Here is a 15,611-nt window from a genome sequence, read left to right as displayed (position 1 = left end):
CAACCAAGGCCCTGCTTTTGTGAATGTGTGCAAATAGGGTCCTGTTGTTGCAAAAAACTTTTTAAATGAGTTTTTAAATTGTAAAGACATACAAGATTATGCTCAACACCGTAAAATTACAATTAAAAAAAATTAAATTTTCAAAAATAAACAGCAATTGCTACTACTAAATTAGAGATGCAACACACAAATATTTGGTATTTAGCCTATACTGCTGAACGCAGAATATTCATTTCGGACGAATAAACGAAGAAGCGTCTGCTGAAGACAAAGCTTAGTTCGTTTACATCTGTCTTTCTTTTTTCCCGCCCCCCTTGGAAGGGTTTATTCCATTAACAAAACAATAATGAAGATTAACAACTTTCTGAAGGGTCGGTTTTTAAGTTAAAATATTTTAAGATTGTTTTTTATGATTAAAAAAATACCATAATATGTTTTGCTTGCAATTAGAGTATCAGAAAAAAAAATATATATATATAAAAGGAACAGTGGTATCACCTGCGTCAAAGGGTTAATATAGATAGGATTGCGCTTTAAGTCCCAAAGAACGTTTAACCTGAAAGTTCTATTATCTTAGTTGCACCTTCCAGAAATAATCTTATCTTTTTTTTATAAGTTCGTTAAGCAGTTATCAGAATTTGACTAGGAAATTGTGTCTGTCTCTAATATCAATAAATATGTCATGAAACTGTTTGTATTGCTTTGACAGTAGCCAAAATCGATAATTTTTCAGGAAGCGAGTAGCTCGTAAATATATGAAGCAGACTTCGTCAGATAATCTCGTTATTTTCTTCTCAATTTTTAATTTGGCGATTGAATATGTCAACAAACTGCTTTATGTTATCAGCTTGCGCTTGGTTCTGTCTTTTTGTTTGATTTTCCTTTTACTTCAAGAAATTAATGATTTACTAAGATTGTGGAATTAATTAATTTCTTAATTAAAATCTAAAATGCGTGTTATTTGCTACTGCTTTACTTTTCATTCTTATCCTATTAAATTGTTGCTATGGTATAGTGTGGAAGTCTCTGAATTTCTTGGAAGAGGCCGCATTCCAAAATTATTTCGATTTTTATGTATATTAAGATTTTTTAGGCCCCTGGGATTTGCATACTTTTATCATGGGCGATTTTTATAAAATACGTTCGTTAAAATTGTATGAAACTCATTTTGTAAGATTTCCTATGCTACCCCTGTAGCAAACATTGTGTCGGTAAGTTTTTAAATCTGAACATAGCTCGAAATGCTTTTTTTCGAAAATGAACACAGCGAAAATTCTGAATTTGTCGTAACTGCCGAAAACCTTTTTTTTACGATCCACAAGTAAAGTTAAAATGAAAAGAAAAAGTGGTTCGCGATTTAAGCTGAGTTAAGAACCACTGTGCAAAAGAAAATAATAAAGATCATTTTAACTTATTTCTTTCCGAGAAAAAAATGTGAATGCACATTATTTTTTTGGTACCATAACATGAGACAGATAACAATAGTCTTGAGCTTCTGCATGGATTTGTGGAAAGAGAAAAATAGCTCTTTCCTCAAATTTCTCATGGATTTGTGGAAACTTGATTTTATTTTATTTTTTTACTTCGTGGATAGTTTTTCGAAAAATAGAAAGGCGAGGAGAGACAAACCCTACTTTTCTTTATTTGCAATTGTTTTAGAAAAAAAAAGTGAAAATTACTGTTACCTGATATTGGTAACCTCACTTGTTGCAATGCGTAAATTTGCAGAATTTTCTTGAAATTGCTTTCTAAGAAGCAATTGCTAACTTTAAGGCTTTATTGAAAATCCATAATTTGCGTATTTTCGCTAACGCGTCTTTTAAATTTTTAACGTGTTAGTGATATTTTATTCGCTTTGTAGATTCTATATAAACTTCAAACGATTTACTAAGATTTTTCATTTATTTTTAGAATTTAGTCCTTGTTTATGTGCGTTTTTTTTCTTTCCTATGCCTTTTTTTGGGAGTGTCTCTAATTCGTTTAAATCTGCAAGCTAAACAAACAAAAAAAAAATTATTTTTCAGCTATTATTATTAATCATTATTATTAATAATATTTTTGATCTCAAAATTTCTTAAGTGATTTTTCTACTTGTCAAAATATCCCGTTATTATTAAAGAACTGACCTCGAAACCACTAAGTATAGACGTAAGTGCAGTGTGAGACAGATTACTATTGTGTTATGTCTAAGTCAGGAACCAGTTATGTCTAAGTTAGTATGTTATGTTATATCAGAGAAAGTGCCACTTTCTACAATGCATGCCACTTACAACTTTTCCATCATATTAAAAAATATTAAAAGGTATAAAATTAAATTTATAAGTTCATTCTGGAATTTTTTCTCAAATAGCACACTTTTTACCCCCCATGTAAATTTGGGAAGTGTGATTTTTTATACATATCTAGTAAATAAAACATAAATACTAACTTGAGTTTTATGTTATTGTATTTCATTGTATCATTTTAAAAACTTTTGTGTATCATTTTTAAAAGTTCAATCCATCAGGTTATGTATAAAATAAAAGTGAATAAATTGAAACATTCTTAAACAGTCAGAACGTAATTTGGTTTTTAATTAGTAATTTAACCTAATCTTGTAATAGGATTAGTTCGGTTGGTGTTGTTTCTATAGACATGTGGACTTGACAAGATCGCCAGCCATTGACCTTTAAGAATTAAGTCAGAAAGGAGCGCCTTTCGCCTCCAAGAGAGCACCGCTTACGTGAACGTGCTACTTAGGTCAACCCCTCATCAGATAGATGGCAGCACCACTCTCTCGTGAGGCAACTTCCACAATTTAGACATAGATATGAAGGGGAAGAAAATTTTCTATCACATGATTTTCGATATCACAAATTTTACGAGAACATATATTGCGTGTACAAACTCGGTAGGACTTTGCGACTTTGAAAATCGAACCCTGGCCCCTCCGAACTGAAGTTCGATGCTCTAACCACTGGGGTTAAACGGCAGAGGGTTAGTTTCTGAAGAGACTAACAAATTCAGATATTTTAGGTGTTTATTAATCTTAAACGATACTTACATTTTATTATGTCATAATATAAAACCTATATTTACAAACATATGTTGAACCAAACATGTAACAATATGTGGCCTTCTGTGGCATGTAAATTTGGAAAAATCCTTCTTGGTACAAAATTTTTATAATTAGGATCACTTTTAGTTTAAATAAGATCATTATATTTACTTTTCAATGTTATGAGGTGTCTCACTTTCCGGTGCTGTTTTATTTAATTGTGTACAAGTAGAGTTTTTACCTCATTATTTATTTATCACTTAGGAATTTTATTAGTATTACATATCTCTTAGTAATTTTCCAATAAATCTTTGCCCGACACAGTTAAAATTCTGAAGTGCCACATTATGGTATGCTAGCCACATGTTAGCAAGTTGTCTTATATCACTTTTTGGATCCGATTATTTCATACTAGAAATTGTAATAATTCTCATAACTTTACATGAATAAATTAATCTTAAACGACTGCGGAATTGAACCTTTTTAACAAGTCTATAAGTTGCTATTTTATTCGGTTGTTTTCATTCTCTTCGTCTGTCTAGTTCCTAATATTCGAGAACTATTTTTTTTTTATTTTACATTTTCCTTAACTGTTCTTGAGTTTTGCCGTTGATATTCGGTTTTCTTTGAGTAAATTATTGTTAAAAATTTGATGTAAATAAAGATTAGTTGTTAAATAAATATTATAATTATCATTTTGTTTATTCGATGTATGTTTTTCGTAATAGGCGGAAAACGTCAAATTTATATTTCGGAAAGGTTTTATTGATTTGCTGCTTTGACGTTAAATATTATTACACTTTTTATTAATGTTGAAGGTCATGTAAGTGTCAGTTTATTTTATGTCTGTAATGAATTTGTTATTTATGATGAATGAATGTATGTCATTCGGTTTTTTTTAGAAAATATTGGTAGTATTACAATTTTAGATGTACTTGTATGTTAAAAAATGTCTGTGTAGAACATGTATTAAAATTAGCTTATAAGCATGGAAATATTGTACAATACTTGACAAGTCCTGAGAATTCAAGGACTAATAAATTGAAGTATAAGTTAACTGCCTTCAACTTTCGCTTTAAAAGATGTTTGCAAATGTCAAAAAATATCTCATTTTATTATTTAAGAGTAGATGGTTAAAAATCTGGCAGTTAAAATTATTGCGACAAGTAACGGTTCATAGAATCGTTTGTACTAAATTTTTATTTTTCACGCTTTTTATTGTTTAGTTTTTAAAAATAAAATAATGATAGAATAAAATAATAAGATAGATTTATTTTAAAATAAAAGGAAAAATGAATTTAGAGACATTTTACTTCAATCGATTTTATTCCATTTTATTTTCTCTATCCAGCGGAAGTTCTGAAAGATGTAATTTTAAAGGTATTAAGTAATTTTGGTTTTAAACTGCAGACGATTATTCGTCCAGTTGTTGTGTAATTTTTAAATTGCTGAAAATCGTCTGTTTTCTATTAACAATAATGTTAAATTAACAGCCGTGTTTTCTTTTACTTACATAAAAAATTTTATACGAAATTCTTGCAACATATTTTACGATAAACTTTATAAAAGAAATGAACATATCAGGAAAATTTACCGAAACTCAATATTTTAGTTCTTTCTCTTTCGTGTGAAACCATTGAAATTTTTTTTTTCCCTTTAAGTAATGATTGTTTCTTGTGTTGAATTGTGTTGTTGATCTGATTTGGTTTGAACTCATCTTTCGTGCTCTTAAGCGTGCGTATAATTCATATTGCTTATGTAGATTTTGGGAAATATTTAAGTCCAATGACTCGAACTCTTCATCCGAAATATTCCTCTTCTTAATTTTAGACAATAGCTTTCTTTTTCATGACTTATTTTCTTCTAATATTCAGCTTGGTTGACCAAGTTCAAACAATGTGTTGATAAAACGTATTTTCAGAGACATTGTTTAACAGAAAATATATTTATCGCTTCCTATTTTCTATTATTAATTTTATTCCAGACTGATTCTTTCTACGGGAATTATTATTATTTTTTTTTAAATTTAAATCTTAGATTTATATTAGAATATTTTTTTTGTTGTTCTTAACTGTATGTTTATAATGATGGATGAGCAAAAAAAAAAAAAAATGATTAAGTGATTTAGATTAGGGTCGTTGGTATTTTCTTGCATTAGTATTGGTATTTTCTTGATTGTTACAGAGCTGGCTATTTATTATAAATCAATGTAATGTTATATTTTACACTATTTTTAAAACTAGCAAAAAAATCTTCAACATTTTAAATTAACCAAAGAAACTAATTAGGACTAAAACTTAAATATATTATTATTTAATTTAAAATTTAGCGTGTTTAAAAAGTATATTAGTTAAAAACCAAGTTGTCACGTTGTGAAGCTGCAGCCTGTTGGTTCGTCATCCCATGATCAAAGAATATGTAGGTATGAATAATTTTTTCCGAAATATTTTTCTAATTATTGTGACCCTAGAAGTTTTAAGAAATCTTTTAGAGATCATATTACCGCCACTGATTATTTACCATTAACATCTGTAAAGCTAGTTTGGCCATTGCCACGCCCTTCTTGTAAATTATAAAATAATGTAAAAAGAAATTATTTTCTCATCGAAAATTTATATTTCTCCCGATTCTGGGAATTCTTTCAGGGATTTTATTACCGCCTCTGGTTATTTAAAACTAGACTATAAGTAAAAGATCTGGATGTAAAATCAGTCTACTATATAACCAATTAAAATAAATAAATAAAAACTACGTGTTTTCAATTTGAAAATTATGCAACGCTGGGAAATAACTAAACTGCCCGGCAAATATGTTCTTCTCATTGGCACCACAGCCCAGGATGGACCTTGGCCTTCTCAACAAGCCTATGCCAAGACATTCTTCCCTTAACCAAGGTTCTCCAGTTTATTATCTTTAAAACTTGTAGGTCCTTTTCAAGGCAGTCTAAAAATCTTAGGTTTGGTCGTCCTCTTTTTCTTGTACCTGTTGGCCTGGGACAGAAATTTTTTTTGGTTGTCCTGCTATCCTCCATTCTTATAATGTGGCCTGCCCATTTAATCCTTTGAATTTTGATAAATTTATATGTTACTGAACTGTTACTTACTGCAAATATGTTACTGAAATTATAAGTAATATATAGTAATTTCAGCGAAAAAAAAAAGCTTTTATTTTTATATTAAGAGCAATTTTTCATAACCAGAAGCCAATCCAAAGAGTTATTAAAATTTTAAATGTTTGCCTACTATCTTATCTTATCATATTATCACGATATCAAAGTAATGCAAATAAATACTGGAAAATATAACAATACAGGAGTTTTAAACTATTCCACACCTTATCACCAAGTGATCAAGATAAGAAGTGATATACTTTTGTTACAATTCCAATTCCGATAATTCCATTATATAACTTTCTTTTACTTTTGATTACTTTCCAAATCTTGATGAAATGATATCTAATAATGATGAACAGATAAATGTGTCAACCGATGTCGAATTCTGTGAAGGTAGTTAATCTATCTAGATCATAACACAGACCTTTAAGGCTTTATTGGTTTGATAAAAAAAAAAGTTTCTTGAGTCAGTTCAGCTGGAGTGAGAGCAGTATCATTAAAAAGATTATTAAGAGGGGATAAAAATATCTTCGACTTTTAGTTTTCCCCATTTCGATATTTTATTCAAGCCATGCTTTATTTCTTCATTTACATATTCACCTTTTACCCATAAATCGTTTGCTTTTTATTTAAAATCGTTTTTTAAACTATTTTACCTTATGATGATGTTATGATTGTCTACAATTTAACATTATTTAAATCTGATTTTTTTAAAAAAAATAAAACATTTGATATGTATATGCAAGGGTGCCACTCTTCAGTCCTGGGGACTGAAATCAGTCTTGAGAAAAAATCAGTAGTCTAAATTTCATCAACTAATATTTATTTTCCATTTGTTATTTTTAAAATTAAAATGTTCTTTTTCCCTTAAAAATTTAGTAAACAATTTTCTGTAAAAATATAATGCATTTTAATGTAAACATTGTTATTTTTCATAATTATTGCAAAGTGATCAAGTAGATTTCTTTTTTTTTTAAATAAAATACTTGATATTTGTAAATATTTTTTGTAATTTCTTTGTAATAAAATTTATTTAATCTGTTTTAATTTTATTTTTTTCAATTTTTTTAAAAAAAAATTACGCATTAGTAAATTAAAGAGGATAATCACTATTTAACAACTATTATTGAGTTTGCTAATTGGTGCAACATATTTTTGATCTGCAGTTTTAACTATGTGAAATCATATCAAATTTTTGATTAAATTTTGGTTTTTACTTATCGAACAACATAAATTTAACTGTCTTTCTCTTCACCTACGAAAGTTTGTAAAAATTGCAAAAATATTTTATCATGATCAAACTAACTTAATGAAAATCATGGGGCAGAACGGCTTATGTCCATTTTTCACAAAACTGGCCATTGGATCGTAATATGCCACATTATTAGCATTACTAAGTTGTGACTAATCAATAACCAGAAAATCGGTTCTCTCTGAGAGTTATTACATAGTGAAGATCGGCAGTGCTGGGGAAAAAGATATTCCTGTCCCCGAATTCGTTTGTTAGTTACTGTGCGAATTGCTTGAGTAAATTCGCACACAATACTGTGCGAATTACTTGAGTAACAGCTTCTGTGCAAAAAGCTGTTACTGTGCAAATTCGTTTATTTATTTATTTTATTTATTTTTTTTAAAAAATTTTATTGAATCTCAAAATCAGCTATCGTGGACGCAACTGTTCTTTCTTCTTGATCTTGCAAATGTTAATTTATAATTTTTTTAAAATAAATATTGTTGTTTTATCAATTCATATGAGACTGTCATCCTGTTATTATCTTGTATTTTTAAACAGTTCATTAAAATATTTGCTTATGTGCAGAATGCGTTATGTAATTACGTAATTAATGCGTTATGTAATAACTGCGTTATGTAATTTGAATAAAAAGACACATTTTTTTAAAAAAATTATTTCGCTTTTCAAGGTTTCCCACATAAAACATATTCATTATAAAAACACTCACGAAAGATTTAAAATTTCTAAGAAACGGGATTTTCTTGTATTATTAAAGTCTAATACCAATAATTTGTTTCTGAATTAAAAGCATATGTCGTTGATGCCGTGCCAAAAAACAAGTATCGGTCAATTTTTAAAGTGGCAGATAATTTTTGTTTTTAATTTTTTTTGTTGAAAAAAATATCTTTTAAGTTGAATTTGTAACAGATAGAGCTGGGTTAATAACATTAAAAGCGTGTAGAGTTTTCTAAGGAAACCGCAAGAAAGTGAAATGTGATTATTATAAACACTGTTTAGTTTCGTTCGACAGTCAAACGGACTGTGATGTTTTTAATCCTGCCTCTTTGCAATTCCTGCTAATATGAATTTGGCATTTTGACTTTCAATTCTCAGCCTATGTGAACCGTAGTATACTAAATTCAACTTTTTTTAAAAGATTATTATTCTGCCAACTGGTGTTACTTATATAATTACTAAAAGTGGTACTTTTATATATTTTTTTTGCCAAGTATTTTTTTGTTAGCTTATCTCATAAAATTGAACACCATTTAAATTATCGACAGTCAAACGGACTGTGATGTTTTTAATCCTGCCTCTTTGCAATTCCTGCTAATATGAATTTGGCATTTTGACTTTCAATTCTCAGCCTATGTGAACCGTAGTATACTAAATTCAACTTTTTTTAAAAGATTATTATTCTGCCAACTGGTGTTACTTATATAATTACTAAAAGTGGTACTTTTATATATTTTTTTTGCCAAGTATTTTTTTGTTAGCTTATCTCATAAAATTGAACACCATTTAAATTATCGACAGTCAAACGGACTGTGATGTTTTTAATCCTGCCTCTTTGCAATTCCTGCTAATATGAATTTGGCATTTTGACTTTCAATTCTCAGCCTATGTGAACCGTAGTATACTAAATTCAACTTTTTTTAAAAGATTATTATTCTGCCGTGTCTGGTACTTTTATGTAAATACATAAAAGTACCACTTTTAGTAATTATATAAGTAACACCAGTTGATAATCTTTTAAAAAAAGTTGAATTTAGTATACTACGGTTCACATAGGCTGAGAATTGAAAGTCAAAATGCCAAATTCATATTAGCAGGAATTGCAAAGAGGCAGGATTAAAAACATCACAGTCCGTATAGTGGTACTTTTATATATTACTAAAAGTGGAATTGCCAAATTCATATTAGCAGGAATTGCAAAGAGGCAGGATTAAAAACATCACAGTCCGTATAGTGGTACTTTTATATATTACTAAAAGTATAGTGGTACTTTTATATATTACTAAAAGTGGTACTTTTATGTATTCTGCCAACTGGTGTTACTTATATAATTACTAAAAGTGGTACTTTTATATATTTTTTTTGCCAAGTATTTTTTTGTTAGCTTATCTCATAAAATTGAACACCATTTAAATTATCGACAGTCAAACGGACTGTGATGTTTTTAATCCTGCCTCTTTGCAATTCCTGCTAATATGAATTTGGCATTTTGACTTTCAATTCTCAGCCTATGTGAACCGTAGTATACTAAATTCAACTTTTTTTAAAAGATTATCAACTGGTGTTACTTATATAATTACTAAAAGTGGTACTTTTATGTATTTTTTTTGCCAAGTATTTTTTTGTTAGCTTATCTCATAAAATTGAACACCATTTAAATTATCGACAGTCAAACGGACTGTGATGTTTTTAATCCTGCCTCTTTGCAATTCCTGCTAATATGAATTTGGCATTTTGACTTTCAATTCTCAGCCTATGTGAACCGTAGTATACTAAATTCAACTTTTTTTAAAAGATTATTATTCTGCCAACTGGTGTTACTTATATAATTACTAAAAGTGGTACTTTTATATATTTTTTTTGCCAAGTATTTTTTTGTTAGCTTATCTCATAAAATTGAACACCATTTAAATTATTTTGGTTTATCATTGCTGAAGTATTTAAATATCTGTAATTAGATATTTTAATAAAATAATTTGTGAGTCAAATATATGTATTTCTTTTATTTGTCTTGTTACTACTCAAATTTTTGTTTAGTATGGTTGTATTTGCGGTACGCCAATCAAATCGATGATTGTGTTTGCAAACATAATTATCGAATGAAGAAAAAGTTTGATTTTTTTTCATTTGCAATTATCCAAGTTATTATTATTTTTTCAAGTTTAGGAATTTATTAAGAATTAAAACATTTTAACATATTTAATTGTTTTAGACTAAAATTTGTATCAAACAATATTTGTTAAAGCTGATGGTGTCTCACACGCTTGCATGGCTTTAAACAATCAGTGTTACCCATAATCTACAATTTACTTCTTTTAAAACTGTATCAAAGTCAGTTTTGTGTACATTTTAACTACTGTTAAGTTTATTCTAAGTTTAAAAAAAAAACAGTTTAAAAAAAAAAATAATAATTAACCCGGGTGGGTTTTGTTGAGCTTTTCTGGGTTTTTTAAGATATCTAATTTAACACTTTTTAGATTTAATTTTTAATTCAAAAGAGAACAATTATAATAAAAAGAAAATTTTTAAGCAAAAATAATGATTAAATTATGTAGTACCATCTTTTCATGCTGGTATTAATTAATAAAAGACTCTTAAATTAATTCATTCCTTGAGTAAAAATAAAATCATAATATTGGGATCAGAGAACTATGCTGTTTTCTGTTTTATTCATTTATTTTTAAAAATTCATCATAAGTTATAGCTTCATTTTTTGGTTATAAAGTAAGCCTTTTACAGGCTAACTAACCACAGAACTACTGTTTATTTAACAATTTTCTTAGCAGTTTTAGGAATTACTCTTTAAACTATGTATTTGTAGTTAGTTTTGATCTGAAAATTCGAGAATCAATATATTTAAGATATAAATCTATTTCACTTTTATTTTATTCTTTATTAATCTATTTTGATTATGTTTATAAGAGCCAAAAAAAGAAGAAAAAAAAAGCGTTTGAGCCCGGTTTTTATAGTTTTTTTTAGGTTTGTGGGTGGGTCAAGAACCCTAAATTCATTACTTATTATTTAATTATTTATTATATTATTATTTATCTTTTTTGCTCACACAAATAGAGCGGCTCTTTAAACTAAGTATTTATAGTTAGTTTTGATTTGAAAATTCCAGAATTAATACATTTAAGATATAAATCTATTTCTCTTTTATTTTATTCTTTATTAATCTAATTTGATTATGTTTATAAAAAACCGAATAGAAAAAAAAAGCGTTTGAGCCCGGTTTTTATTGGTTTTTTTAAGGTTTGTGTGTGGGTCAAAAACCCTGAATTTATTACTTATTATTTATTATATTATTATCCATCTTTTTTGCTCACACAAATAGCTTGATTTTTCTGAACGAAAAATTTAGTGTATGAATTGTTGGTCTTTGATTATTGCATTGAATTCTATTATGTTAAATATATTTTATTTGTACATTGAATTAAATTTGCTTTTATATTTTTCAGTTTTCTTGACATTTGTGAATTGCTATAGTATGAAATGGGTTACTCGAATACAAGATAGTTTTGCGTTTGCTAAAATATTAGCTCTTCTAGTGATTATTTGTGCCGGAATGTACTACTTAATATTTGGTAACATGAATTTTTTAATTATTATTACTTGTAATTCTTGTCATGCATTGTTTGTTGTTTTTAATACTAAAAGCTTAGATTTTTAGGATTTGCATAATTACTTGAAACAACACAACAAGGAATAAATTTTTATTCTTTTTAGTCACGCTTATTTTTATAAAAAAAAAAGTTTACCCTGATTGCTGTATCGTTTTTTACCTATTATTATTTACCGTTATATAAGAAATTATTATATACCGTTATTTACCATTATACCGATCATGGGCTACAATAGTGAAACAACTCAAAAAACACGAGTTTTGAACTAAGAACAGTTGTAAGTAGGAAAATACACATTCTTTCAGCAGCAATACTTGCACAACTCATAATTCAACTTGAAGGTAATCTTCGTTTAAGCAAACGAAAGCATTTCTTATACATTTTGCTTAGCAATAAAAACTTTAAACCCTTTATCTCAAAACTTGATTTTTTGAGTTGTGCCGCTATTGAAGCCCATGAGGGATCTAAGAAAATAATTAATATAAAATTTTATAATATCGTTTTAAAGTATCATGTTGAAGGGCATGCACTTACCAATGAAGTTCAATAAATTTGATTGAATTACTTCTTTGTTTATTATTATGCTAATTATTTAGTCCACCAATACTTCATACTTTCTGGCTAATAATACTTAATACATCTTAGTTAATAATACTTAGTACTTCTGATTTATACTTTAAGTAATAAAAATGTTGATGCAAATGATGGCAGATTAATAATAAATACCTATAACTACACAATAAAAAAAGATGTTTGGACTTTTAAAATTTTTTCGGTCTTTAACATTAAAGTTTTTTGGGCATGTAAAGTCTGAATAAAACTAATCACTGTAAACTAACATGCCTGGATGGGCATGTAAAAATTTTTAAACTTTTGTGTCCTGCTGGGAAATAACTATATAATGCTTAATTTTAAATTTTGATGAAAACTTGATTTTTTGTGATTGTGATATTTTTTTTTAAATTATTTTTTGACTTATGATATTATAACTTGTGATATTTTTTATTTTTTGTTGTTTCTCCTTTGAAATTCTTTTAGCTCATAAGTGTTTGAATTTTTTAATAATTTATGCTGCTTATAAACTCTTTCAGTTCAACTACCTTATAAATATTTTATTGTCATCTGCAGAGAAAAGAAAAACATTTTCGGTTTTAGAGCAAAAACTTCAAGTAATGTTAGCATTGTTTTAAAGACCTCATATTCTTCATTTAGATCTTTCAACATAAATTACAAAAATTAATGTTGATTTTTCTCATTTTGTAATATAATATAATTTCAAATAATGTATAAAAACAGGTTTATTTTTTACATACTATTATTTTTATTTGTAAAAATTTACTTTTCAATTTTTGTCCCCTGAAATCCAGATGTATATTGTTCTTTGCTTTTTATATATATACATAAAAAAACATGGTAAAATGGGCAATTGTGATAATAATCTTTAATTCAAAGTGTTATAACTTGGATATTCTTATAAAAGTTTAATTATTAACTAAAGGAAATTGCATCAAAAATATATTTGTATTAAAGCTAAAATAAAAATGATATGATGCACATTTAATTCCCCTCCCCCCCCCCCAAAAAAAAGACTGTTAGCATGCTTTGAGTCGGAATGGCTCAAATATACGTAGACATTATTTTAAATTTAAGTCAATGTATTATATCTATCATATTTTTTATGTACTCTTTTAATTTTTAGGCAGTACAAAAAATCTTTCAAATGTTATGGAAGATACTTCCTGGAATTTTTCTGATCTTTCTTTGGCTGTTTATTCAGGAATGTTTTCTTTTTCTGGATGGTAATTAAGATCTTTTATTTCTTTTTTATTGTTTTCTTTTAAAAACTAGTGTTAATTTCATTCATAAAATCTAAAGAAATCGATGCGTAAATATTAAAAGCAACTTTTTATTATTTGTTTATTATTATTTATTATAATTATTATTTATTATAATTATTATTTATTATAATTATTATTTGTTATTATTATTTATTTTGAAATATATTATTAAAATGTTGAGAAAACTATTAGTATGATGACTAAAAAATATTTTTTTTGTGTTAAATATAAATATATTGTTGAAAAGTTGATTATATGTTTTATTACTATACTTTGGTCGGGGGAAATAATGAATTAATAAGTTTCAAACATGATTTTTGGCGAATGCGGGGTTTATTATGTAAAATCAGAGTTTAGATCATATAAATCAGATGTTTAAAAGAAAACTTTTATTAAGTATAATTGACTTAAGTTTTGTTATTTTCTGTTACAAAATTTTATTAATTTTTGTTAATTATGTTTTTAAATGTTTCTTTTGAGGTATACTGTTTTATTTGATAAAGTTTAAATATTTATTTTAACCATTATTTTCTGCCAGTTTCAATTAAATATATATTTTCTTTGTTTATTTATTGTATATGTGATTAGCCATTGCTAGTCAGGGAAGACGAAATGAATAAATGAATAATAATTTGAAATGAATAAAATTGCTTTTATTTCTCAGATTTATTTATTTTTGAGTTATACAATTTTAACATTTTATAAAATTTAAGTATCAAGCTATTTTAACTAATAATTTTTACCAGTTATTATTAAATATTCATTTCATTGTTTTTTCAAATATATATGTAGCTAAGAACTGCTAGTTGAAGGTGCATATTTACTTGAGATTTATAGATTTTTTTACGTAATATTTCTTTGTTGTGCTATTTATGTTTTATTATAATGATTATTTACATTGAGTAATTAAAATAGTATACAATATTTAAGATGAAAGGATCAATGATTTTTAATATGTAATTGTAATAAATGTGTACATTAAATTATACATCGAATTGAGGGAAAAGATAAATGCAAATAAGTGAATTGTGAAAATGATAGGAAATACAATCTGATGCTGATTACATAAAGCATAATCTTATGTGAGTCGTTTAACATACTCTGACACCAATGAAATATTGTGTTGCAGGTAACTTTTTTATTAGCAAGTCCTATTACTGAACATGGTTGCTTCGAAATTTCAAATATTAAATTGTATGTATTGACGAGGCTTTTTTTTCGTTGTTGCTTTAACAACTTTCAACTTTCACATATAAATTTTGACCAGTTGAAGTTTAAGGCAAAAAATATTTTTTCTTGAGTTAACATATATATATATACACAATCTTACATGAGCAAAATATTAGATGACAGAACCTCACCCTAACTAATACTTTTTTTAACAGTCCTCATTTTTCTAACTCTTTCCTAAGTATAATAACTCAAAGAATTTTAAATAAATTTTGTTAACTTAGCATTTTTTTTTTTTTTTTTTTTTTTTTTTTTGCTTGGGGCAACCTACACAATTTTATTTTCATTAAATTTTATTCAAATTTTGGCCAATTACAGTTTAAAGCATACCATTGGTTCCTACTTGTAGGATTTTTGATTTATAATTTTTCGTTTCAAACAGGAAAAGAAAAAAAAAGGTGTTAAAGTGGTAAAACTTTTCATTCAGGCTGATGTCAGATTGATACAAAATAAATTAAAGCCAGTATGAAACCTAATTGTTGAACCAATTTGCAAGAAAATGATAAATAAAAAAAAATCTTAGATAATGCTTATTGACTGCAGTGGATTTAACCTTGTTTTCAGGCATAGTTTTGTGCTTGTAATATCATTCTTACTTATTACAAAATCTTTTGAAAAAGAAAAAATTTAAATTTTGATTACCTTCATTTTTAAATTATAGCTCCCCGACTCTACAACTTTTGCTTAAAAAAAGTGAGAAAAGAACAGTTTTTAAATTTATTTTTAAAGAAAAGAAATGTTTTTGCAGTAATAGTTCACAATTGGGGTCCCCTCTCATTTTTAGCGTTTTGCAAATAAACAA

General features: G+C 26.9%; 1 protein-coding gene across 1 annotated transcript in view; it reads left to right on the top strand.

The window, feature by feature from the left end:
- The window catches only part of LOC107444086 (Y+L amino acid transporter 2), a 55,994-nt gene that overhangs the window by 23,181 nt on the left and 17,202 nt on the right, over positions 1-15,611 (top strand). Inside the window, exons 2-3 of the mRNA XM_016058167.4 lie at positions 11,577-11,702; positions 13,441-13,540. Coding sequence (XP_015913653.1) covers positions 11,577-11,702; positions 13,441-13,540 — 226 coding nt within the window. The remainder of the gene's footprint in view (positions 1-11,576; positions 11,703-13,440; positions 13,541-15,611) is intronic.

The sequence above is a fragment of the Parasteatoda tepidariorum genome, chromosome 4 (genome assembly GCF_982258835.1).
Source record: "Parasteatoda tepidariorum strain Cologne lab strain chromosome 4, Ptep-v5.0, whole genome shotgun sequence".
NCBI classification, from domain to species: Eukaryota; Metazoa; Arthropoda; class Arachnida; order Araneae; family Theridiidae; genus Parasteatoda; species Parasteatoda tepidariorum.
This window is presented reverse-complemented; position numbering and strand designations above follow the sequence as displayed.